Raw genomic sequence first — 24844 nt, forward strand, 5'->3', positions numbered from 1 at the left:
CTCAATTTCAGTCAGAATATGAGATGTATTGTGATGTAAACATACAATAGATTATGTGCAGCGTAGATACTTTGCATCCAGGGCCTGACGTCGTCGTGGAGAAAGCTCAGCACAGCAGGAGGATGTAGGTTCAGAACTGGATGCTCGGTGAGACGGTGCTTTTGTCAGTGTAGGTTTCAGATGAGCGCTGACGGCGTAAGTGGCACGATGCTACGTTGGATACGTGTTGAGTGGGAGGAGTATACCATGTGAGTGGAGCGTTGGACTTGAGGTTACTGCTTGACGTAGCTTCTGGAGCTATTTTCATTGTAGATTAGTCTGTTGATAATTTTCTCGATTCACCGATTAGCTGTTTGGTTTATAAGATGTCAGAAGACGTTGAAAATCAGTCGATCAGTGTTTCCCAAAGCCCGAGATGATGTCCTCGGATGGGCTTTTTTTTTTTGTTGTCCACAACCCAAAGACATTCAGTTTGCTTTCATAGAGGAGGAAACAAAAAAGTAAATACGGACAGATAATATGTTTCCATATCTGCCCACTTGTCGGATTTCTCCGGGAACCCGATTGAAAAGCAGTTGGGACGCCGTGTGAAACATTAACACAAACAGAATGCAATGATTTGCAAACCCTTTTTGACCTGAATTCAATTGAATACAGTTTATAAGACAGGATATTTAACATTCAAACTGATAAACTTACTCGTTTTTTGAACGTGCAAGACACAAAGTGAGAAGAACCGCAGCGTCACAGCCTTTTCAGAAGCAGGTTTTTAGATGTTTGGTTTGTCTGTTGATATAAAAACGTAGGTGACGATAACTCTGGGTGACCTTTCCTGAGTTTGCACACACACGTACACAGTCTGAGTCTTCCTGTCTGGCCACTGTAAAGTGACTAATCTGTTAGCTCTCACTATCAGGAGCGTGGTGTGACTCAGGTTACTGACTGGGGTCAAAGAGCGGGGTGTCCCTCCCCCATCATCACCCTTTTCTCTCCCTCCACCTCTGCTGACTCCCGGCGAGGCCTTTTGTTCTCGCCTCGCCACCGTGTGCTGCGGGACGAATCTCTGGCAGAATTAAACAGACATACTTGCGTAACCCCGGGCTACAGGGCTCGCTCCCTTTGATCTCTTTTCTTAACTGACGGCCCGTTTTGTTTTTCCGGACCGCCGAGGTCCACCTCCTGAAAAAAGTACATCAGAAGCCCCGGTGGGACAATGAATTGGTGCCGGCGCTTAAACACAAGTGCGGACGTGGCGAATTGTTTTACCCTCGGCAGGGAGTTCCCAGCTATTACTGAGAGAGAGACAAGGTGAGGCAGATAGCAAGACGGGGCGAGTGTTTAGGGAGCAAACAGAGGGAAGCCCCGATGTGTAGAGACAGGCTTTGATGTCTTTAAGTAATAAGGTAGAGAGAGGTAAACACTCTCAGTCTTCAGTCTGGTTACCTTCCTCACAGCGGGAGATCAGATATTCAATATCCACTCCTTCTTTAGCTGTATGGGAGGTGAAATTGGATTCTATTAATGCACTGTGTTGCTAATAGCTCATGAATTATTCTGCAGAGGGAAGTTCAGAGATCGGAGAAAAAAAAGGGGGGATTTGCATCTGTCTCGCACAAAAGTGTAAACAATTCAGATGTCGCAGGGGTTAAATGTATTAACCCCCGCGAGGCAAAAATTTAAACAAACACGTCCCGATGTTAGCGGCCGGGGGAAGCAGCACATGGGTAAACATGCCAATTAAAGAGATCCATGGCATACAAGGAGGCCTCCAGTCCATCTAATAAATGGTTAAGCACCGGGTCATTTCAAACCAACCAGTAAGAGCCAGCACCCTGCTAATAGAGGCAGCTTTGTGCCGCAGACAATCAGGGTTTGGAAGGCCCGCATAATAAATACCATTTATGTCCTGCCAATTAGACTAGCAGTGAGCCCATTCAGCCGGTCGTCTATTCTCCTCCCCGCACACAAAGATGATCATCAGGGGAGATCAGAACAATTAACTCACTATCTTCTCCCCCTGCTCCCCATTGTCCAATATCCAAGCCATTAAAATAATTAAGGAAATATTGTAAACCAATCCAGCTGTTTGCTTTAATTGAAAGTGTGCACATGCTGAAATTTGGCATCTCGGGGAAGGCGACGCGGACGTGGAGCAGGAATATAAATGAAGCCTCCTCCATTGTGTTGTTGTTTTCTGGAAGATGTGACACGTCTGTCTGAATGCTCCCAGCCAGAGCAGCGGACAGGGGAACAAATTGATTTTGTTGCTCAAATGATGAATTACTGCCGAGCGCCATGATAAAGTAGAGGAAATTGGAATCTGTCAGCCCGATTGAATCATGGGTTGAAAGTTGAATCAGAAATCATTACGGTGGTAATTTTTAAATGAGCGCCTTGTTGTGAAATCGCAATAATGTGATTTATAAACAATAACTTACAAATAACCGAACTCCTCGTACGCAGCGGAAACACGGTTGTTTTTTTCAGCCCACTGCACTAATTTTGATACTTATATGAGATGTTGTTTGACACGAGCAGGGCTGCAACTACGGATTATTTCATGATAAATTGGATAATCAGTAAGTGTAAATGTCAGAAATTGTAAAAATTGCCCAATCCAAATTCCCAGAGTCTGAAGTGACATCTTGATAGTTGTGTCTTTTGCCCAAACCAACAATCCAAAACCCCAAAGACGCTTCAATTGATGTCGTAAATGACAGAGAAAAGCAGCAAATAACTACATTTAAGAAGCTGGAATGAGCAAATGTTTGACATTTTTGCGTGAAGAATGACTGAAGTGATTATTTTGATTGATTCGATTATTAGTTTTCAGTAGACTTATCAATTTATTGGCTAATTGTTGCAGCTCTAGGTAAGACAGGTGGACAGGCAGCGGCTCAAACCACTGTGAGGCAAAGAGCGGGGGTTTATTAAGCAAAAAAGCCAAACAAAAGCCTGTAAAATGTGAGGATTTGTTGCATCCTGCTGTCTTACATCATCATCTCTGGTTTTTGACAATGGATGTGTGGAAAAGCTAATCATTGCTGTAAGTGTTTGATGTGTGCAGGTGGTGCAAAACACCTCAAGGGAACTTTTCTGCAACTTTTAAAGAGTGATGCGGCAAAATAAATATGTTCGTTTGTTTAACCTCCAAACAGACGATACATAAAAAGCGGTTATCTGATTTCACCCCGACACAGTTTGTTTTCCTCCCGTATCCTGGAATTGCACCGTTGTGAACACTTTGGGGAAGATGTGCTCGGCGATACTGCGGGTATCTATTTCAGAGGCAGTTGTTTTTTTTCTCCTCTCGCTGTGGGGAAGCCAGTTCGCTGTCAGACTCTCCGCTCAGTGATACGTACGGGACTCTGGTGGAGAAAAAAAAACCCATGAACTCTCCTCTCGCTGCAGGAGCACTTCCTCAGACTGGAAGCGTCAATATTCGAGATAAGCTGGAAAGCAACCCCTCACTGTAGCGCTGCTGCTGCACTTGCGTGGCTGTGCAGCTGTTTTTTGTCTGCCACTATGTTCTTCCCAGGGTCAATTGTCTCCATTAATATGTTCTCGGTGCTCTGGGGCGTCGCTGAATGTGGAAGAACAACGGCAACGAGACCAAAAGCTGTGATTTTTTGAAAGGGGAAGGGAGTCTCGCTGCCAGATCGCGTGCGCTGTCACATTGAGTTTAGCTGCAGATGTGCAGATCGAGTCGTCTCCAGACTACAGAGGGGGACTGTATCTGAAGAAAGCCGATCCTCAGGACACCGCCGGTCCTGTCCGTCTTTGTTTCCCCCCAGAACTGGGCCGAGCTTTGACTGGAGTGTAAATGTTGGAGGATCGCTCTCACCCGGGGGGACGCGGATGAGGAGGGGGGAGTGAGGGGTCTCTTGGCCACTAGTTTAGGTTTGATTGGTGGGTTTTGGCCGGAGAAGGGGGAACATCTGTGGCGTGGCAGTGCCAAGCTCTCCATGTGACAGCCACACTGGTGGGACCAATTGTTCTGAGTGCAAAGAACAGTAATCACTTCAAGCCCAAGTGTTGGTGCTGTGTTTTTTTTTTCCCTCCCCTCTACATATACTCCCCCCCTCTTTCCTCCCCCTTGGTGCGCTGATTGCGTGTGTTGTCTAGCTTCCAGACTCATCTAAATTTAGCATCTGTGGATGTGTGTGCTTCTCCAGGAGACTTCATCCACCGGTACACGCTCAGTAACCCCACCACGTCCCCCCGCTCCGTAGTCTCCCCTCGACAAAGATGCCTCGGCCGGAGTCTTGGACAGAACACATAATAAACAAGTACTGGTTTCATCCGGCCCTTGTCAAACACAGGCTTTGTAAATTGATATGAAAGCTGCCTTATCAAATCCTGACCTCTGCTGCCCCCTAAAGAGCGAACGAGAAAAAGGCACTGCGAGGTGGGGACTGTACCGCTGTCACTTCCTCTCCTCCCTGACAGTGAAATCAAAGCGCAGAGACGTGTTAAGGAGGCAGCCGTTCGCTCTAAGCCCACAAACCTCCCTGTTTACCTTTGGAGCCCATTTGTCCTGGTTTTAGCGCGAGTACACTGCAAAGCTGCTCGTGTGCATTATCTCTCCAAAGGCAATAGAGTCGAGGTAGCGTGAGTCCACTCTCCTACCAGTAAACTGATTCACACTGAAAGCTTTTAGAGAAGAAGTGACCGACGGTGAGTCTGATGTGGCGACCCAGAGAGGTCCATTTTTCAGTTTTCCTTTCGCAACACAGACAACAGGGTTAGCGAGTGGGCCGCCGGCTCCAGTTAGTGAATGAATGCCATAAAGGGGTGCCTGTAGGTCAAGGAGCCCGTTGTCAGATAAAGTCACAGCACAGCTCAGGGCCGGCTGGTGAAATAAGGGCTTCCTCGGCTATTCACGCAGCCATACAGGGAGATTTATTGCACTCAGCGGCGAGGCGCTGCCACAGAAAACACGGGGAGAGTGAAGTGGATGTCTAATGGGGACGTACCCCCGTCAGCCCCCCCGCGCATTAATACTTTAAACCTGCAACACAAGTCATCTAAAGTGTAATTAAATAGATTTTGTGAAAATGTGGTCGTAAAAAACGCTGTTTTTTTCTTCTTAAGCCACTCTGAGTGCTTTTAATTATTCATCGTGTTGTTGGCGTGGCCCTTGTTGTGGTGACAAGTGCTTATCTGGGTTCAGGGAGGCAGCAAACTACCAGAACCACACCCGCAACATCTGTTTCTTTTGGATAGTTGTAGATATAGAAGTCAGATACACATAATTGATTTTTCAAAAAGCAGGCGTAAAGTCGTTGAAGGACATCTCACAACTTTAATTACAGCTTTTTGAGTTTTGCTTCGACTCTAACATATTCCAAATCTTTTCCCTTTCTTCCTCCTCCAGCACTTACAAAATCCAGCAAATTTCCAAACAGCAGCAACTGAGTTGCTGGACTGGTGCGGCGACCCACGAGCCTTCCAGCGCCCCTTCGAGCAAAGCCTGATGGGATGCCTAACGGTAAGTCGGCAGTCCTGACCCTCCCTCTCCGCAGCCTCACACTTCGGAGGTTCAAGGACGATGAAAGGCCCCCGCTAAAACAACTGCTGCATTGGCTCTTTCCACAACTCCCTCAGGGATGCGAGGGAACTAATGTTTAGCTGCCTGATCTTCACTGAGGTCACGGGGAAAATAAAAAGCATTTTACCCCCGTAGAAACTGCAGTCACCTCTCAGTGACTTCAGTTACAGTTTGTGCTGCGGCTCATGAAATCGGCACACTGGAACATGAAACTAAGTGCAATAACGTCCTCAAACCACAAAGCAATCAGCGCTTATAGGGAAATACACTTACAATGCTGTTAATAATTCCCATACTTAAATGCCTAGAGGCTTTTGATTAATTGAATAATTAGTATCCCATGACGTTTGAAAAATAAAAAGACTTGACTGTCTGAGACATGTACTCCAAACAAAGAGCGATTTTTGGCCTAAATGGCGAAATGCATCAGAGTGATTTGCAATGGCGGCCTATTTTGAGTTGACAATATTAATGTAATTGTTGAAAAAAAAAAAAGAAACCTCATAATGTGTATCACTTAAACCTCTGTGGCTTAAAGGTGGCTCTGAAAAGTTTGCAGCTTGCTTCTTGGTGGAGGACACCGACTCGGATTCAAACGACGAGCATCAAGGTGAAAAAAAGCACCAAAATGTCCATATAAACTTCTCAAACCGTTCCTAATTCAATAATCTGCAGGCCAAATATTGCTAAATGCACTGCTTTTGTTTGTTGCTAGCCATAACTAGCATTAGCAAATGTAGCTAGTTAGCTACATGCAACAAAGATAAACAGCTAACTGTATTTACGACTAATGGAAGCAACCAAACTATGTCAAAATATACAGTTTATGCAGAATATGTTGCTAGTGCATTTTAGCTAACACTTTTGTGCAGCCCTGTTAGCTTCATTCTGGTCACGAATTACAAAGCTTAACAGCTAACTGTGCTCGTAGCCATATTTTGCTATATTTAAAGTGTTGTTTTATTACCAAACTAGGCCTGAATTCACAGCTTACACTGCTGCTAGTGTGATTAGGGCTCCACCTTTGTGCAATAATGTTAGCTTATGTTGGTCATGAATGACAAAGCTAAACAGCTAACTGTGCTAATACTGTTTTGGTATATTTTTGGTCATATTGCATATGCAGAGTTGTGTTTTATCAATTAAACTATGCCTAAATATATAACTTAAACTGCTGCTAGTGCAGTTAGCTGTTGCAACAAAGTTAGCTTATGTAGCTCACAATGTACACACAAGTTAAACAGCTACCTGTACTAATGATTTAGCCATAATTTGGTTTATGTTTAGCAAAATAGTATTTAACATATCCAGAGTGGTGTGTTATACATAAACTATGCCTAAATTCAAAGCTTACACTGCTGCTAGTGCTGTTAGCTGTTCACCTTTGTGCAACATTAGCTTATGTTGATGTATTATAAATAACAGTTTAGTTAACATAAATGTTTGGAACATACCAGGCTTATGAAAAGGCAGATTAGTATTTTGAGAAGTGTTTTTTTTGGACATTGGTGCTTTTTTTTGGGTTTTGTTTGTTTGTTTCTGTCGTGGCTCTCGGCCACAATTGGATTCCATTGTAATTGTTTTGAGTCCAAGCTCGCTGACTACAGCTGCCGTCAGCCACAAAAGGGCAAACTACAAACTGTTCAGATGAGCCACTTTTTCAAACCTACAGGGGGTGAGTATTTGGCAGATTTTTTCTCATCGAGTATTTCTTTAAAAATATCTCTTCTGAATCGCTCTGTGGAGTTACTAATGGTGTTTTTTTGCTGTCTGTCCTGTGGAAATTTGAAGCCGAGAGAGAAAGCAGACAGTCAGATAGAAGAACGGATGGACTGCGTATGTGTCACTCCCCTGTCACCCTTGGGCCATACTGTGCTTTAACATGCACATTTCCTTACTGCCTCCAGCAGCAGATAAGAGATACATATAGCTCCTGTTAGGTGCAATTTGTAACCCCGCAGACAAAGCGCGGCTACAGCGAGCGGAGGAGCCCGAGAGATTTGTACTTGAGCACCACAGTGAAACCATTGTGACACATCCCTCCATTCAAGTGATTGTTTGTGTTACTGCTTTAATGTGCAGCAGCAGGTGCCTTTTCCTCCATTTCGCCAATTCAATTTGTTTCCTGCCGTGAAAATCTCAAGGCTTTTCCTTTTAGCTTATGGGTTGTATAGACCTTAGCGTGAGCCGCGCTGGGAGGGAGCACAGAGAATCTGATGTGATTGTGAAATTACCCGGTCTCAGACTATAATGGCAAACACTTCACCCTGTTGCCTGCATGTTTTTTTTTTTTATCTCACTCGCTTCTGCTTCAACATTGGCATTTGGTGATGTCAGACAGGTGGCTACACTGCAGAAAAACTCTATCTTTTACAAACAGCTAAATATTGCGTCTTCAAGACAAATTTGCTATGGAACCAAACAACAGTCTGACAGTCGGGTAAGCAAAACTGACTTTCTGTACTGAAATTGCACTCAAAATCAGGCAACTACAAAACATATCAAATCTTTAACATTTAAATGTAAGAAAGGGGTGCATAAAACAAGGTTATTTATCTTTTAAATCAACTTAACAACATTGTCATTGCTTCTATCAAGTTTTATTTTTTAGCTAAGCTAAAGCGCCAAAAAACAACTTGGCTAGATAAATGTTAGCATGCTAACAGACTAAACTAAGGTGGACGAACATGATAAACGTTAAACTGGCTAAACATTAACATGTTAGCATTGTCACTGTGAACATGTTAGAATGCTGACTTTAGCATTTAGCTAAGCATAGCTTCAAAGAGTATTTCAAAAAGCAGCAGTCCAAGAATTGTTAATTGTGTCTGTGTCAATGATGTAACTCCTCAATTAAGCAGTCTTGATAAACAAATGGTATCATCTCAATAGCTTTTAACTTGAATCTCTGAAGGTTCATTGTTTATATTAAGTTTTATATTTAAGTTTAGGTGTTTTTTAGCTGCAAGTGCCAAAAAACATCCCGGTTAATGTAACGCTATTAGCCTTCGCTCTACATTGTTTAGCGCTAGTTAGTAAATGTTAGCATGCTGACCCAACAAAGCTGTTGATGAACACAGTAAACAATGCACTTGCTAAACATCAGCATGTTAGCATTCTTATTGTGAGCATGTTAGCATGCTGACATTAGCATTTTGCTTACTCACATAGCTGCTATAACAATTACTTTATTTTTGTTCATCAGTTTAAAGGTGTTTAAAAGTGGCTTTATTTCTATGCTAGTTTCGAGGAATAATTTTCAGCTTACGCTAGAAACTTAAAATAAAAGAGCTAGATGCTAAATGCTAAAAATGCCCTTATGCTACTACCACTTCAACGCTCATAGCCCCATTATTCACCATAATACTGGGATATAAAACATAGCATTTTGTTTCCGTGTCAAGGGGAGGGTCCAACAAAGTAATTAAAAAACTCTGGGTGCCTTGGTTTTCTTTATAAAAATGAAATAAACCCAACCAAATTAACTTTGTTAATCAAGTCACGAGTCACCACTCGCCTCAAGACAGCGATGTGGCAGAGAAGAATGAGCGACTACTGTACGGTAGACAATCCACCACCACAACTCACTGTGTACAATTTCAGTCCTGAAATTAGAAACCACTCGTTGTAACTTCTTACACTGAAATTACCATTTAGCAAAATTCCCCCTCACAAGTTTAGATTCTAATTAGACAGCCTATACTCGTATATCTTCTTCTTAATGGGGGATTCCTATAAATAAAGGTCAGATATACATACTCTGTTTTGGTGTCACGTCAAGACTATACTTACAGGAGATAATGATACGGTGCAGGGAGCAGTGTTCAGCTGTACTACCTCGGGGCTTGTCTTGAACTTCAGAGTGTGACAGCAGGCTATGAAAACCCAGGCAGGGAGACGAATCTGTCTCTAAGTGAGGCACGTTGGTCCACACACACAGGTCTCAGTATGTCCTAAAGGTCTAAATGTCCTGAGCGGGGTCTCTTTGAGCTGATAATGGCGATGGTAAATCAAAGCAACGTGTGCCGCATAAGGGTGATTTACATCGCCTCCCCGTGGCATGTGGATGTTTCTCTTAATGTTTCCTCTCAGTGGGCATCGCCGCACTGGAGGCCACATTTTCTCTGTGTTCCTCATATGGAACTGATGAAGTTGTCGTGGTTTTATCCTTTAAGTTAAACTGAGTCTTTGATGCTGCCAAAACTCGCTCTTATGTAAGAGTCAGAATCTGGGAAAATGTCAAGACAAAATGTAAAGTCCTTTTGATGAGTTTAACTGCCAGGACGGGCCTGTATTCAATGTATTTCTCTGAAGTGATGTATGGATGCAATGATATATCTTTAAAAATCTGAATGTAACACCCATTTATCAGATCCACCCCTCTATATTTGTATATTTATATTTTTATTTTGTTTAGTGCTAATTGGTAAATGTTAGCATGCTAACACACACAGGTTCACACATAAATTCATTCTAAAAAATGAGATTTTGAACATCTTCCCTGTTTTCTAACGTCTGCATTCAAATGAATAAACTCCAGCGAAGGTCTGTCACTATGAGGATGTAGATGCAGATAAAAAATGTTCCTTTCTGAGAATGAAATAGCACATATAAAGGATTGTGCAAGCTTGAAGTGGTGTGCGCCCTCTGAGCACTTCCTACTCGTCTCTGCTGTTAAGCTGATAATGAAATTGGCGCTTTTGCGACCTTCTTTCTTTGAGTAAAGATGGTGGAATGAAGATAACAATCGAGGTAATAAAATTTCCCAAAACCTTGTCGAAGAAAACAGAGGGGTTTCTTTTTGTCAGTCTGAAATAAAATGAGCTCTTCAATTATCCACAAATCTATAAAGCACCGTTTCCAACTGTAATTTCAGTATTCAAGAATTCATTCATCGACCCCTTGTCTCTTTATAACCAATCCAGCCAGACGGTATCAAAATGTTCCCTTGCTTTCAGACGTGTGCTTACGTTTTCCAAGAAATAACAACTTTAAAAACCTCAGACCATAAAAGAACATAATCTGACGTTGTCCCGACTGTCGTTGTGTTCAGGTGGTCAGCCGCGTAGCAGCACAGCAGGGCTACGACTTGGACCTGGGCTACCGGCTCCTGGCCGTGTGCGCCGCCAACAGGGACAAGTTCACTCCAAAATCAGCAGGTAAGAAAACCAGAGTTTTCTCAACCACCGTCTCAGGCCATCTGGCCATGCTGGCCTAACCGGGCCTCAAAGTTCCTGTCTGCATTCTTGGCAGCATTTCATGATACCCACCCATTGCTTAGTAGACTGTACAAGATCCTGACACTCCAGAAAATACTGTACACCTCACTGTGTTGGTCCTAACTCATGTTATTTATCATTTAAAGTTGATAACTGGATTCTTGCAAAGAGATAAATGAGGATCTTTGATTATTTTTATGGCTCTCTGCATGATGATTTTCTTTCGGTATTGCAAAATACCTTTTTCCTTTTTCAGTCTCACTTGAACATTAAGCATTACCCTCTGATATCTACATAAACTTTGACTTCCTCATGTTGCATTTCGCTTACAAACTTGTTCACAACGGCCCGATTTGGTTTTCTTCTCTGGAGTTTTTTAGACAAAGTGTGCACAGCAGAATACTCCATTTGTCACACGCGACAAAACTACTCTATCAGCGATGATGAGTTCCTGTTTTCATACAGCGCAGTCATCTCGCTACAGTGATGGATTATTGGGACGGATATATACTGCTAAATGTTGTTATCAAAGCTGGCGAAAAAAGCATGCTGAAGCACGATGGGAATGAAGATGTATAGGCTGTCAGCGGCGCAGAAGAAGATAACAGGAATATTTTGTGCTCCTTTTACAGTTTCTGATTTGTGGTTTCCACCTGTCTTGTGTTACGAGGAAAGCCGGGGGTTGTGCAATCGCTCCTGTGCGCTCAGCCCTCTCCGCTGAGCCGTCTTAAGTCGACGAGGACATTAAAGTCAGAGCCACATATTGTTTGAATTTTCACTTGTGTTTGCCTCCTCTGATTTACGGCGCCCGCGGTTTTATAAGTGGTAATGTGAGGCTTCAAATCATGCAATGTCACTCTTATGTCAGCCGCAGGATGGGGAATCATTCTCCGCCTGCAATTAACTTACACTGCCAAATGTTCTAATTCTACTTAATGCTAAATCAAATCTCAAGCCCTACTTTATGGGCTTAGATAAGATTGCCAATTGATTCTTCGTCTGAATAATTTCCTGCAACAGTAGTCATTTGGAAACCGGCGAGTACTCCAGTCTAGGCAGCATCCCAAAGTGCATTTCATGGACAATTATGTACCTGTATATGCATGAATATTTTCAGAGGAGAGCTCTGTAGAAAGAGGGAGAGTAAATGGAAACCACTGAGGAGGCATTCTCCTGCAAAGCTCCCAGAAGCTCTTTTTTAGAGTGGAGGCCCCAGTCGAGGAGGCTGTTAAAGCCCTCTCTGGCAGCCAAGGGAGATGGCTCTTAAACGACACTCCCACGGGGCCCCACGGGCAGTACCCCCGCTCCCCGACATCCAGCAGGGCCGTTGCCCAGTGACGGGGGGGAAGGGGAGTGGGTCACATGATGGGGGCCGGGATGGTGGCGACGGGTCAGCACATCCAACTCCAGAGACAGAAGAGTCTGTCTGCTTGGAGACTTTTGAAGAAGAGGACATGAGATGAATTTTTACAGCGTCCTGTGCATGATGTTGCTTTAAGGATAATCTGACAGTTTTCCTGGATGTGAACCAAGTTTTTTTTTTTTTAAATACAGACTGGTGCCATTTGTTGCATAACAAGCTGTTTTTTTTGCTTGAAACACTTCCACCGTATGTTTGTTCCTTATCTCTGCTAAAAGAAGAAAAAAAAAAGTGGCTCGTGTGGCCCAAACCCTGGGAGTTTTTCTTCAAAGAAAAAGTGTCCAGGGAGCATCTGAAGCCAAATCTTGCTGCTCAGTCGCATCTTGCATCTTGTAATCTTCTCTGAAAATCTATGCTTTAAGTGTGTGTGTGTGTGTGTGTGTGTGTGTGTGTGTGTGTGTGTGTGTGTGTGTGTGTGTGTGTGTGTGTGTGTGTTGGGCTGGGGGTGGGAGCATGATCTCCGGTGGTTTACGAGCGGGGGCTGTCCGCCGCAGAGGACATCAGGTCAATGGATGAGCGCTAATAAGTAAATCAGATTTAGTGTCCCATTTTAACCAGCCCTTGCTTGTCTTGGCTCTGACATACACGCACACACGGCGTGGTCGAGATATTACTTTTCTGTTATGTCACATAAAGATCCTCTCCCGGAAACATGGGACAGAAAATTGAGGGCGGTAGGAAAATCAGTGTTCACAGTTTACAGCTTAAACAGGTTGATTCGTGGTAAATCGCCTCCATCACTTTGGTAATTTCTTCCTGAGAAAAGGACAAAACTCGCCTGAGGAAAAACTTCATTATCACCTCTTAACATACATTAATATATGAATTTCAGGTTTGGATAATAACTGTTATTTCATATAAGATGCCTCTCCAGCAGACACACGGTGTGAGTTAGTGAATTATCTTCAGTAAATGTTCTCGGGGGGGACCGCGTAGTCCTTTTTTTGCAAGCGGCCCACAATGCTCGGGCAGAGCTGGGGCGGGGGAGGGGGGCGCCTGTCTGCTAGTAGTGACCTCTTTGAGAATGAGATTAGCCTGCTCTATTAATCTGTGATTACTCGGACTGTCTTACCGCAGGGCGAAGCCACGCACGTGGAGCCGTGGCGACATCAAAGCGTGGGGAGATCACTCGCTCGGTGTGTATAAACTCATCAGGGCCTCCCCTCTCCCGCTCCGTCTCCATCACAGGGTACATTACAAGCCCTGTTAGGCCTATTTCATGTGGCCCCTCCTGCAGGACCGCAGTGGTTCAGTCTGCTTTTCGAGAGCGTCGACAAAACGCTTAATCACGATTTTTTTTTTTCTCCTCCAAGAGGGTCAGAGTGGCACATTCCCAATCGTTTGCGCCTCACCAAGCTCTTGGAATTCCTCAGCTCGAACGAGTGAAAGGAGGCACCGGTTTATAAGAGGGGAGGGGAGAGCAGGGGGAAGTTTTCAACTCCCTGAGCCGTTCATTCTCTCATGTAACAAACGCCTGGTAAACCTGCTTTTCAGCAGATAATTAGTTGGGCTTCAGCTCTCGCTCTGTCGGGCTGGTTTGTCTCCGCACTGGTTTTACAGATAGAGGGCTGTTTTCAGGTTTGATCAGGAGACACTGTGGGTCGTAGTTAACAAAGTCAGCAAGAAATAACTTTTCAATATCGGTTAAAGCTGTTTTTTAGTTGGTTTGTCAGTATGAAAGTCACACTTGAGTAAAAGTAAAAGATAACATGTTAAAATGTTGAGTTTAAGAGTTTTAGATCTTCAATCCAGGTGTAAAAATTAAGCTTCTGTAAAATACTTTCCATATTTTCTTCTATAAAATGTATTCGTATCTTGAAGCACTGACCATACGTCGACTTTTATGGCACCTTCCTGTGAAGTGGTGCTTAAGAGACGGAGGTCAGACGTGTTTGTCACCGAGCTGTGGAAAAGGTCTCTGATTCGACGCACACTACAGAGGTCACATAAACACACACACACAGGCCTGTAGGGCTGTAGTTTCTCTTCCCAGAGCTCTCCACACCAAAATATTTCTTTTTTTTCTGTCTCCAACATATAGTTTAGCTGTGGCTTTTCCTAAATAGAGAATAAGAGAGAAGTCTGAAAACATTGTTGGTGGCCGAGACTTTGTTTGATTGATGCCGGCAGCATCTGGGAAATAAACGACCATTAGTTAATCAAGATTCAAATGCAGATTTAAGACTTTATTTGTCTTGTGTAGAAGCTTTATTTCAGATGGTGGAGAGGTAGCCGCAGTGTTTAGTCGAAGAACTGTGTTTTCTAACTTTACTTCTGTAGATATTCATGTTGACTTCATTATATCTACTTTATATATAGTTTAATCTACAGTGAAGCATCATATTCTGTAAAATCAAACCATGTGTTTGTAGCATTCCTGTCGTGTGAGAAACCAAGTATCTCTAAAAAGTCAACTCATCGTCATGTCAGGAAAAAACAGCCTTGTGATGATGCATTTTCTAAGTAATCTAAGAGGGTTTTTAAATAGTTTATTTAGCTCAAGAAGTAGAATTTTCTCAACCCACAAACGAACACTTGATCCTTCAGTTTATTAGAAACATTCAACCCAAAACATTTAGAGATCTGTGGTTTCACCAGGCTGGAAGGGGGAAGAGGTTTTGCAATATGAAAAGTAACTAAAGCTGTCAGACAAATGTAGTGGAGTGAAATGTACAATATTCGCCTCTGACATGCAGGTGAGTAGAAGTACAAGGTTGCATGTAATGGAAATACTTCAGTAAAGTGTAAGTACCTTGAATTTTGTACTTAAGGGCAGCACTTAAGTAAATGCACTTAATTACATTCCACCCCTGCTTATAACTCTGAATTTAGTCTTGTAAAGTCAGACATAAGCTGTACATAACATTATAAACAGTGTTGTAGACAGTATCCAAACGTAATACTTGAGTAAAAGTACAGATATCGTGTTAAAATATTACTTTCATTAAGGTAAAAGTCATCCATACAAACAGTAAAAGTCTTAAAGTATCTGATATTAAATGTACTTAAGTATCAAAAGTACAAGTAAACGTAAATAATACATATATTTACACAATAAAATACATTTAAATACATTTTAAGTAACTAAAGTAATCGAACAAATGTAGTGAGTAAAAAGTACAATAATTGCCTTCAAAATAGTGCAGTGGAAGTATAAAGAAGCAGTACAAGTACCTCAAAATGGTAATGAAGTAAAGTATTTGAGTAGATGTACTTAGTTACATTCCATTGGTGATTACGAGTATGTTTATTTGTATAGAAAAGTTATTTCATAGACCTCTAAAACTCTGAAAATGTAAAATAAAACCTCACACTGACACGATCACACGCTCACTCTCAGAGCTGCAAGTTACTTTATTCAAACCCAAGATTCTCCACCAGGTTTCATAACACGGACAGATTGTAATAACCTCTGCTTGGCACAAGATGAGAGCGTTTACGAGGTTAAAGCCTTATTATTACTTTCACCTCATGAGCGTCACAGCAGCTATAAATCTCCACTCTGGACAATCTGTGTGTTTTACACTGTATGATGACTGTATGTGAAGTCTCCCAGCCTGCCAATGATTGATGTGTTAACTCGCAGTCCGGGTGCGGGGCTGTAAGTCACCTGCTGTGCACTTAGCTGATAGTAAATACCAGGAGACAGGAAAGACCCGAGATAAGAGCCGTTTCGCTTGTCTGTCCTTCCTCCCCTCCTGTGTCACAGTTATTACGGGCAGCGGGAGACGATTTGTAGCATCTCCAGCGCGACCGAATCGTATGTTTGGCATATTAAAATTAATTTACATCCGAGCTTATGTCTCTAATTAAACGCCGCGGACCGGTTGCACTGTTTTGACACCTGATTTGACTCTGCTGAGTGTTTTTTATTTGACGACAGAGGCTCCAGAGTGCCTCAGGTGGTGCGTCTGCCCACAGTTTACACGTTTGATTCGGGTGTAATTATTTATCTAAAAGCTTTAGTCTGGGCTCGTGTGTGCTGAAAGACAAAATGTGGTCTAATTGGCCCCTCCCTCTCTGATTCCAGCCCTCTGCGCATTAGGAAGCCACAATACACCCAGCCTCCTCCTCCTCCGCCTCCTCCTCCTCGTCCTGTTCCTCCATGCCCCTTAATTACAATGACTAGTTTGATGGATTAAGTCGACTGTATGCAAAGACAAGTTTGGGGGCTTGAAATCACCGCTTAATGTACCCACCTGAACCGTCTCCATCGTCACTTTTTTCGGCGTCACAAACGTTGCTTTAAAAATGAATTGATTGAGGCTTCTCTTTTTTTTTTTTTTTTACTCGTCGCTCTGGACGCTGGCCAAGATACAGGCTGTCTAGCACATTAGGCACCACCCCCCTTTGCAGGTTTGAAATGTGAGCTGCCTGCATTTTTTTTTTTTTCCTCCTCCTCTCCTCCTCTCCTCTCCTCCCCTCCCCTCCAACCCTCCCCTCCCCTCCCCTCCCTCTCTCTCTCTCTCTCTCTCTCTCTCTCTCTCTCTCGCTCTCTCTCTCTCCCTTCTGGCGAAGTGGCTGTGGCTGCTTCTGTGTGATGTGTGTATTGGGAGAGCAAGCAATGGATCACTAGACAGAAAAAGAAGATACATCAATAACTGCTGCATACATCCGAGGTGAGGAGATAAGCATTTGGTTCTCTCTCTCTCTCTCTCTCTCTCCCCCCTCTCTCTGCCTGTCCTCCCCCCCTCACTCCCACCTCCCCCCTCCCTCCCTGCCTTTTAACCCTTTGCTGCTGCAGAAAGCCGGCTCCTAATTTCGCTGAATTATTTGTTACCTTTTCTTCTTCTTCTCTGACCACAAAACGTGTGTCCTCCTCTTCCTCCTCGTGGCTGTTAGTGCTGTATGAAGTCTCCCCCCCCCCACCACCACCACCCACCACCCCCTACCTCCCAATCCCACCTCCTCCTCCTCCTCCTCCTCCTTCACCTCCCCTCCTCCGTTTTCCCCTCTCATTGTCTCTGGGGTATTTGTTGCTTGAGTGCAAAGAAGCCGGTGGCAAGTACAGCAGGAGCCCATTAGCAATGACTCCATCTGTGATTGGTTTTGCCTGCGAAACGGAGAGAGCAGCCATGAATAATTGATGTGTATTGTGCAGTCAGTCACTGGACACGCAGGGAGAGAGGAGAGCAAAACAGAGAGGAGCTGCTGCCCTGAGACACAGAGAGAGGGAAACGAGGGAGGGAGAAAGGGGGGAGAGAGAGGAAGAATGTTAGAGAGGAGAGAGGGAAGGTGGGAGGGATAGAGAGACACAGAGAAAGAGCTTTAAAATAGCTGCTGGCTTCAGTAGTGCAGAGATTAAGGCTGCCCTGTATCGCCTTTGTTCTGCTGTTGCAGATTTGTGCTCAGAAGTGTTTCTAGACACATGAGTCCCCCTTTTTTTTCTGCGCAGCGACGAGTGAGAAATAAGCGGGGACGTTGCCGGAGTTAGTCTGGTTGAAACGCGGGTGGCATTTTGGACGTGGAGGGGGGGGGAGGACAGAGCTGTGAGCTGTCAAAAGGAGGAGACAACAGTTAAAGAGGGCTGTGTTTGTAGGGGGTGTATTCAGTGACAAGAGGGGAAGGTGGATGTGCCGCTGCTCAGAGCAACTTCAACGTTATTTTAACCCCGGGGGGAAGCAGATAGAGGGGCTCGTACAAGCTTTGGTGGGTGCAGGCGAGGCGGGCGCCCCGCCACGTCTTAAACTAACGGAATGGGGTTTGACAGTATGACGAGTGCCTCGCAGCGCCCCGCGTGATAGAGTTGCAACAGCTGACTGCTGCATTTGACCCACTTACAGCTCACACAGAAGGGGTCAAAATGGCCTTGATTATCTCTCTGAGTCGCGCTGACCTACTTGAGGCGGCGTTTTCCGCGAGACTCTTGGCAGTTTATCACACCCACTCCCCCTCGGTGCCACAAGCAGCTCGCTGCAGAGACACGCACAGATTCTCCTGCTTTTTATGTGGTTAATTCGCTGGTTTCAGATCAGGGATTCAGTGTCTCCCATGGTTCACTCGGGCCGGGTGGACTGGGTTTTATTAAATTAGAGCAACAGGTATGAAATTTTTAGACTTTTGCCTGCGTTGAGATGCCGATGCACCTGTTTCGTTCGTGTTTAACTTAAAGGAATACTTTGTCAAATATCTGTATTCACAGTTTTTAAACACTCGCTGTCGATAGGCTTGAGCGATGGCTCTGAAAGGGCTTGTTCACATCAATAAAATGATCAAATCATCCAAAGAAACATTTTAACTGATAATATCTGCACTTCAAAGCTAAATAAACTACTCCCTTGTCACTCTTTCAGCTCCAAACTCCATCAGAAGTATCATATCAAGTTTCTTCACACATTTTGACACCATGTTTTTTCTTTTCTTTCATCACTGAGTCCAAGTTTACAACTTCTCAGAGCCACCTTCCAAGAAATAGACAAGAGTTTTTTGGGTGACGTATTCCTTTAATGAATGAGTTTTTGTTGAGAGTGAAAGTCAGCTGGTGTCATTTCTGTCTCTTCTCGACCTCGCTTGAGTGTTCTGCCATGTTGCTTTCTTCATTGTTCACTTCTCTCTCACCAAAGAGGGGTTTTTGTGAAGCTGTACAGTAAAGTCCCAGTTTGGGCAATTATTCAATGATTTTTTTTTTTTTTCCTCCCTAAAATGTGTCTGTGGGACAGCTCCCAACATGCTAAGACAAGAGAGGTTTTGCAACAGGCGGCGTTGGTGAAGAGATGATGTCTGGCTGGCTGTGCAGCTCTCCACACTTCCAACTATTCATTACTGTTGTTTTGTCAGCTTCAATGAATCTCTTGTTCTCTGTGTTGGAGATGTTTTTCTCTTTTCCACCAAGTTGTGAAATTGCAGTGACCTTTTTTCTTTTGAAGTTTTCTCTCCGATAAAGTCCCCAAATTATAAAAGGAGCAATCGGCACACAGGAGCAGTTGATGTCATTTGTGTATTTGCAGAAAGGTTCGCTTCATCTTTTCATGCAGCGTTTTAGTAAAAGGTCATGGAGCCATGTGCTCTTACAGAGTTTGTTTACACCTCTTGTTATATTGCGATCTTGAAACCCGAAGGAGGATTTTGATCACATTTAAAACTAAATCCTCCAAAGATCTGATGTTAAAATGTGTTTTGTAATTACCAAAAGCCTCTGACAGGGACTCAGATTTTAGTTATCATTAGTGATGCTTATTGTTCAGGATTCAAGTTTATTGTCCCATACACTTTCAGGGGCTCTGTTGAACTTACTGTTGCATAGGGCCCCTTGAAAAAAATACTAAGTTCATACATATGTAATGAAATGCATGTAACTATATATATAAATGACAATATATTTAAAAAATAACAATAATAATAATCAAAAATTAGAAATCAGAAAAAAGAAGGGGCACTATGTAGTTTTGGAGAAAATATTAGGATAGAAACACAATTTCTCTTCCATCACTGAATAAACAAGCTGTTCTCAGAGGTAAATAAGGTTCCCAGAACACTGTTTGAAGCTAGAAAGGTGGCAGGGTCCGCCACATATAAACAAAGTAAAACAGCACAAAGTTGTGTTGTCCTTAAAGTTCAGTTTGTTTATTTAGTTTGTTTAGGCATAAAAAATCTCAATGAAGATCTTACGATTTCTTCCCCTAAACTACATAGTGCCCCTTTAATGCCAAAACTAATAGAAGGGAGACAAAAGCTCGTAGCATGTCGCCGTCATTGCCGTCATGAGACCGTCACTGTCATTGTTGCTCAGGTGCAGTTTAAGTGTGATGTCACAACTGTGATGTCACGGCAGGAGAAATAGATATAGTATCCTGACTCTAACACGTCTAACTAATTGTCTGAATCAGGTTTGCAAAGGTCAAAGAGGGTATTTCAGTGGAGGTTAGTGTGGAAACACTAACATACACTTGTCAAACCAATTTGTCATAAAAATGGGACAAAGTGTGACGCTATCTTTGAGGATTTTGATAATCAAGAGTTTTTAAATTGCATTGAAATGCCAGGTGTGTCCGTATGTAGCTTCTCCTCCTCACATCCGCCTACTTGTTATTCTCACTGTAAGTCGGAGAACAAACAGCACAAAGCAGACTTCAGCGCGCTCATTCTGTTTTAATCAGTCTCACTCTTGTAACTTTCTTTCTTCTTTCTTTTTTTTTTGCATGCACCACCAGTTTTTGCTCTCTAAACTGTATTAACAACACAGTTATATTTCAATAAGTCACCAGTTTTAGACTGTTTATTGAGGTTTCTTCCAAAACACCAATTAAAATTAATAAAAATAATCATTACTCTTATTTCAGCGTCTTTGTTAAACCGCATTTAATTGACTGAATGTAGGTCAAAGACACAGCGCACATGTGAAAACCAAAACGAACGATCATTTTCTGGATTAAAATACCAGATTAAACATAATCAGCAGTGGCAGGAGACGCTGAAAGAAAATCCCTGCCATTGAGAAGTTTTTTCATGTAGACATAACTGCAGGCATTCTCACAAGAGTGACGTGATGTATGTCAGAGTAAAGCTTCCTTAGCTAACGTTAGCCTAATGACAGTAAGTTAACCACTGTGTAAGGTTATTAAAACGTTGAAGATGACACCTCCAGCGCTCAAACTGTCGGTCTGTCACTTTCAATCTGATGTTTTTCCCAGATGGGGTCAAGTAAAATTTTAACAGGGCGGTGGGAAGTGCTTTAACTTGACCTGCATCTACAGAAGAGGAATTTCTGCAGAAAGGAAGTGAAGGCCTTTACATGATCTTTTATATGTGTCGCTCGGAAAGTCTGAAAGCAGTGAAAAGATGCCTTTACGCATCAGTGAAAGGAGATCTGCGTCCTTTACGTGTGAAAACCGTGAAAATAAGACCGAGGCCGTGATGAAAGATAAATCAGCTTATTGGGTGACGCTAAAGCAGCACATTAAAGAGGCATTAAGCAATCTATGACCTTTATCGACCTCTATAGGTGGACGGCAGAGGTTTAAACAGCATCAATAGGACTTAGTTCCTCAAGCCACAACCCCCCTGAACAGAAACCGTCAGCTGAAACCATCGTCTGTCATCGAATTCTGATCGTTCAAGTCACATTTTGAGCGACAGCAATGGAGAAGAGTTGGATTTATCACCACAGAGATCAATAAGTAATAATACTACTACTTTTTAGTCAAGTTTGAAGCAGGAATGTCATGATGCGTCAGCCAGAAATGTCGACAATCCTCGAACAACCTGCGCTGGATATTGTCGTGTTTTTGTGCCATGTTACAGTAAAAGTATAATCTATTTAACTTCATACTCTATACCCATAATTTTGCTTATTTGAAGTGTGACATGTTCAATCATTCTCTCCTCCTCTGAGTAGGTTTTCAGGCAATCTGTGAATTATACTCTCATATATTTCTCAACCATCCAGTCATCTCATAGTGTTTGAATACGGGAGCACCTCATGCTCAAATGTCTGTCATTTGCTGAATTTCTTTAGAAATGTTTGTAAAGTCCAGTAAAATGTAAAAATTTGAACCCTACAGAAACCGACTGCTGCAGGAGGTGTCAGTCTGACTCAGGTACTTGGCTGTGTGTTGAAGTGCTGCACAGGAAACTCATAAACATTGGCTGAATCAAACTCAACCATCCTCATCACATCATGTCCTCACACTGGACATGTGTCGACATGCTGTACATGGAATGACATCAGATGTGCTTTATGTTTTTTATTTGTTGTTTTTCTTTTGGTTGGTCATCTAGAAAAGGCTGCTGTTGTGTTGTCTGCTGGAGTTGTACAGTATGAAGCATGTCACACACACTTTGTTTCATCATCTTGCCTGCGTCATAGTTCACACTCATGTTCTCGGCTGTTCATCCGAGCCATTATCAAGTTTATGCTTTGTTCCTCTTGGTGATTTATGTGTTAATTATACCCCCGCCTTCTCGAAAAGCAGGTAGTAAAAGTTTAGAACGAAGCTCAGGTCAGAGTCGAGGGAAGTGGCACAACATGCATAGATGCGCACTGGAGGTTGTAGACAAAGAGTTCGTGAAAGTTTGGAAAATGCTTGAAGGAGACATGTTATGCCTATTTTCAGGTTCATTATTTTATTTTGGGTAACTACAAGAAAATGTTTATATGCTTTAGTGTTAAAAAAATCACTGTATCCCCCCTCTGTCTGAAACTCTCCTGTCTCTTTAAGGCCCCACCTCCTGGCCAGTCTGCTCTGATTGGTCAGCTCGCACACGCCTGACCCAGCACCGTCAACAACAACAGAGAAGTTGTGCTAAATCAATTCCTGCGTGCAAAACTAGCCGCCAGGCATAAACTATGCGAGTGTGTGACGTGGTGACGTAGTGCGATGTCACAAAGTCACGGAATTAAAGGCGGGGCTACTGACGAGGTGTTTCAGGAGGAAAAAACTTTTAATAACTGATTTTAAAATGATCCCGTCCTCATATTCGTTTGTTGTCTCCTGGCGTTTAAATTAGCGAGAGTTAAATAATCATGATCAAAACATACAATCAAAGTCGATATAAACAGCTGGTAAAATTAAAAAAGTAATTTGTAGTGTAATAACAATCTAGATGTGGTGATAAAAGCTTTAAAACCCTCGAAATTTTTGGTCTTGATGAACTTGAAAGTGCTTGAAAAGTGCTTGAATTTCACCTTATGGACAGTCAACACGTGATATTATGTGTATTTTGATGATTTTTGCATATGGACAAAATACCAGAAACATATCCGAGACATGTGGATGTTTAAAATGAAATAGAATAAAAGTAATAATAATTTAAGACGCCTAAAGTGAGAAATTACTTTAGAAAATGTAATGAATGAGATGGAAAAAAATGCACATTATATGCAAAATATCTTTTGTTTTAAATACATAAGGTCATACATGCTGTGTCATCAGTAAATAAGAATTATCTCAGCTTGTTTGAAGTAGATAAAGTTTGATTGTCTTCCATTTGGCCTGAACGTTTATCTCGAGGAAGCTTTTTATTCAAACCCTGCTCTGTTGCACATATGGATGACTCTAATGAGCCCAGAGGGGTGCCAGGACCCGACCCCGGCCCCTCCAGTGTCTGCTCCTACTGTACTTCTAAAGGGAGGCTTTGACCCCCAGGCCCACTGTGAAAAGGTCGCAGGTGAATCAGCCACCGGCGTATGGCACCGCGACACTACCGGCCCTGCCCAGCACCCTGAGGTGGGCACTAGTCCGGGCACATCTGCTCCGTGCCTAATTAGTATCATTGCAGACGAGGGCTTAAGGGTGGGCCTTCGTTAATAGCAGCCTGTTGCTCGGGGAAACAGTCTGGCTCCTGTAAGCCGCTTCTTTGCAGGTCTGCTCATCTGATAATCTGGTTGCAGAAGTGCACGGTTATATAAAAAACACACCGGGCAGATGGCAGTTTTTAGGAACCTCAGTGTGGTGAGGTGAAAGGGTCATCAGTGAGACAATCAGGATTCAGAGAGATGTTTTTTAATGGAACATGTCAAAGTTCTAGCTGCTTATTACGAATCATGGCTGCATGATATTTTTGCCGCCCATTGTCAAATGCATGACGCACTGTTTTAGTTTTTTTTAAATGCATATTTCCATTGACTTTCACTCATTTCTGTATAGTATAAAATTACTCGAACTCTTGAAACTTGAGTTGAGTATTCAACAGTGAATCATAGAGCTGAAAAGATTAATCGATTAGTTGTCAGCTATTAAATCAATTGTCAGCTATTTTGACAAAGGATTAATTGATTTGAGAATGTTTTTAAGAGAAAAAGTCAAAATTTTCTGATTCCAGCTTCTAAAATGCAAACTTTTTCTCAAAACAAGGTATTTAAAGGCTTCATCTTGGGTTTTTTGGGAAACCCTGATCGACTACTTCATAGACCAAACAACTGATCAAAAAAATAGTTGCAGCCCTAGTGAATCATATAAGTAACATAAGCAACAAGAAAGTAAAGTAAAAAGTAAAGATTGGACGTTAAGTCTGCATTAACTAAGTTAAAGGTGCAATACGTAAGATTTGACCGCTTTGAATTCATACGACCAATAGGGGCAGCATATCACCGGAGTAACTGTTACCTGCTGCTAACTATTCTTTTTAGACATCCATGATCTGTAGCTACTGCTAGCTTGTTAGCTCAGTTAGCCAGGGTAGTGTTGGTGTTTACACCACCAGCACAGGAGCCTTGGACCAATGGGAAAGAGAGGTTTTCATGCCCGTGGCTAGCTGGTTAGCATGCTAACTTCTGTAGTTATCTCTTCAACAAAATATGTCTTTGACATAACATCAGCACTGTTGTTTCTTCACACTTTGTTGATAATTTCAGTACATTTTGTAATGTTTTGACCTATAATTCTTACATATTGCACCTTTAAGAGTTACATGATTAATATGTGGTGATACAGTCCCAACTTTTCAATCCAGGCTCCACCACAACTGCATTTCCACACAAATATAATTGTGCATTTACTGTATGCATACTTTTAAAACCAGAACAAGTATATAGAGTTTTTTTATTCAGTACAAAAAATTATAAACAGTTACGTAAAAATACATAAAATATCTTAAAGACAATGGCATGGTTTTTCAAAAATGGTTAGCTGTGAACTGAAAACTGGGCTAAAACTGCTTTGGTAGCTTTAAACCTTGACTTCAAACACTTTGACATACTGTTGCCAGATAAATTGG

At 42.6% G+C, this 24844-nt stretch overlaps 1 protein-coding gene across 6 annotated transcripts in view; it reads left to right on the forward strand.

Moving 5' to 3' along the window:
- LOC311250290 (zinc finger MIZ domain-containing protein 1-like) overlaps positions 1 to 24844 on the forward strand; it is a 125298-nt gene that overhangs the window by 81802 nt on the left and 18652 nt on the right. For 2 of the 6 annotated variants that reach the window (XM_084341908.1, XM_084341909.1), the window contains exons 4-6: positions 5378 to 5491; positions 10605 to 10710; positions 21691 to 21726. In XM_084341908.1, the coding sequence (XP_084198034.1) occupies positions 5378 to 5491; positions 10605 to 10710; positions 21691 to 21726 (256 nt within the window). Of the gene's footprint in view, positions 1 to 5377; positions 5492 to 10604; positions 10711 to 16725; positions 16810 to 21690; positions 21727 to 24844 lie in introns of those variants that run through there. The other 4 variants (XM_084341910.1, XM_084341911.1, XM_084341913.1 and 1 more) reach the window with 3 other exon arrangements.

The sequence above is a fragment of the Pagrus pagrus genome, assembly GCF_965226575.1.
Source record: "Pagrus pagrus genome assembly, chromosome: 21".
In the NCBI taxonomy this organism is placed as follows: Eukaryota; Metazoa; Chordata; class Actinopteri; order Spariformes; family Sparidae; genus Pagrus; species Pagrus pagrus.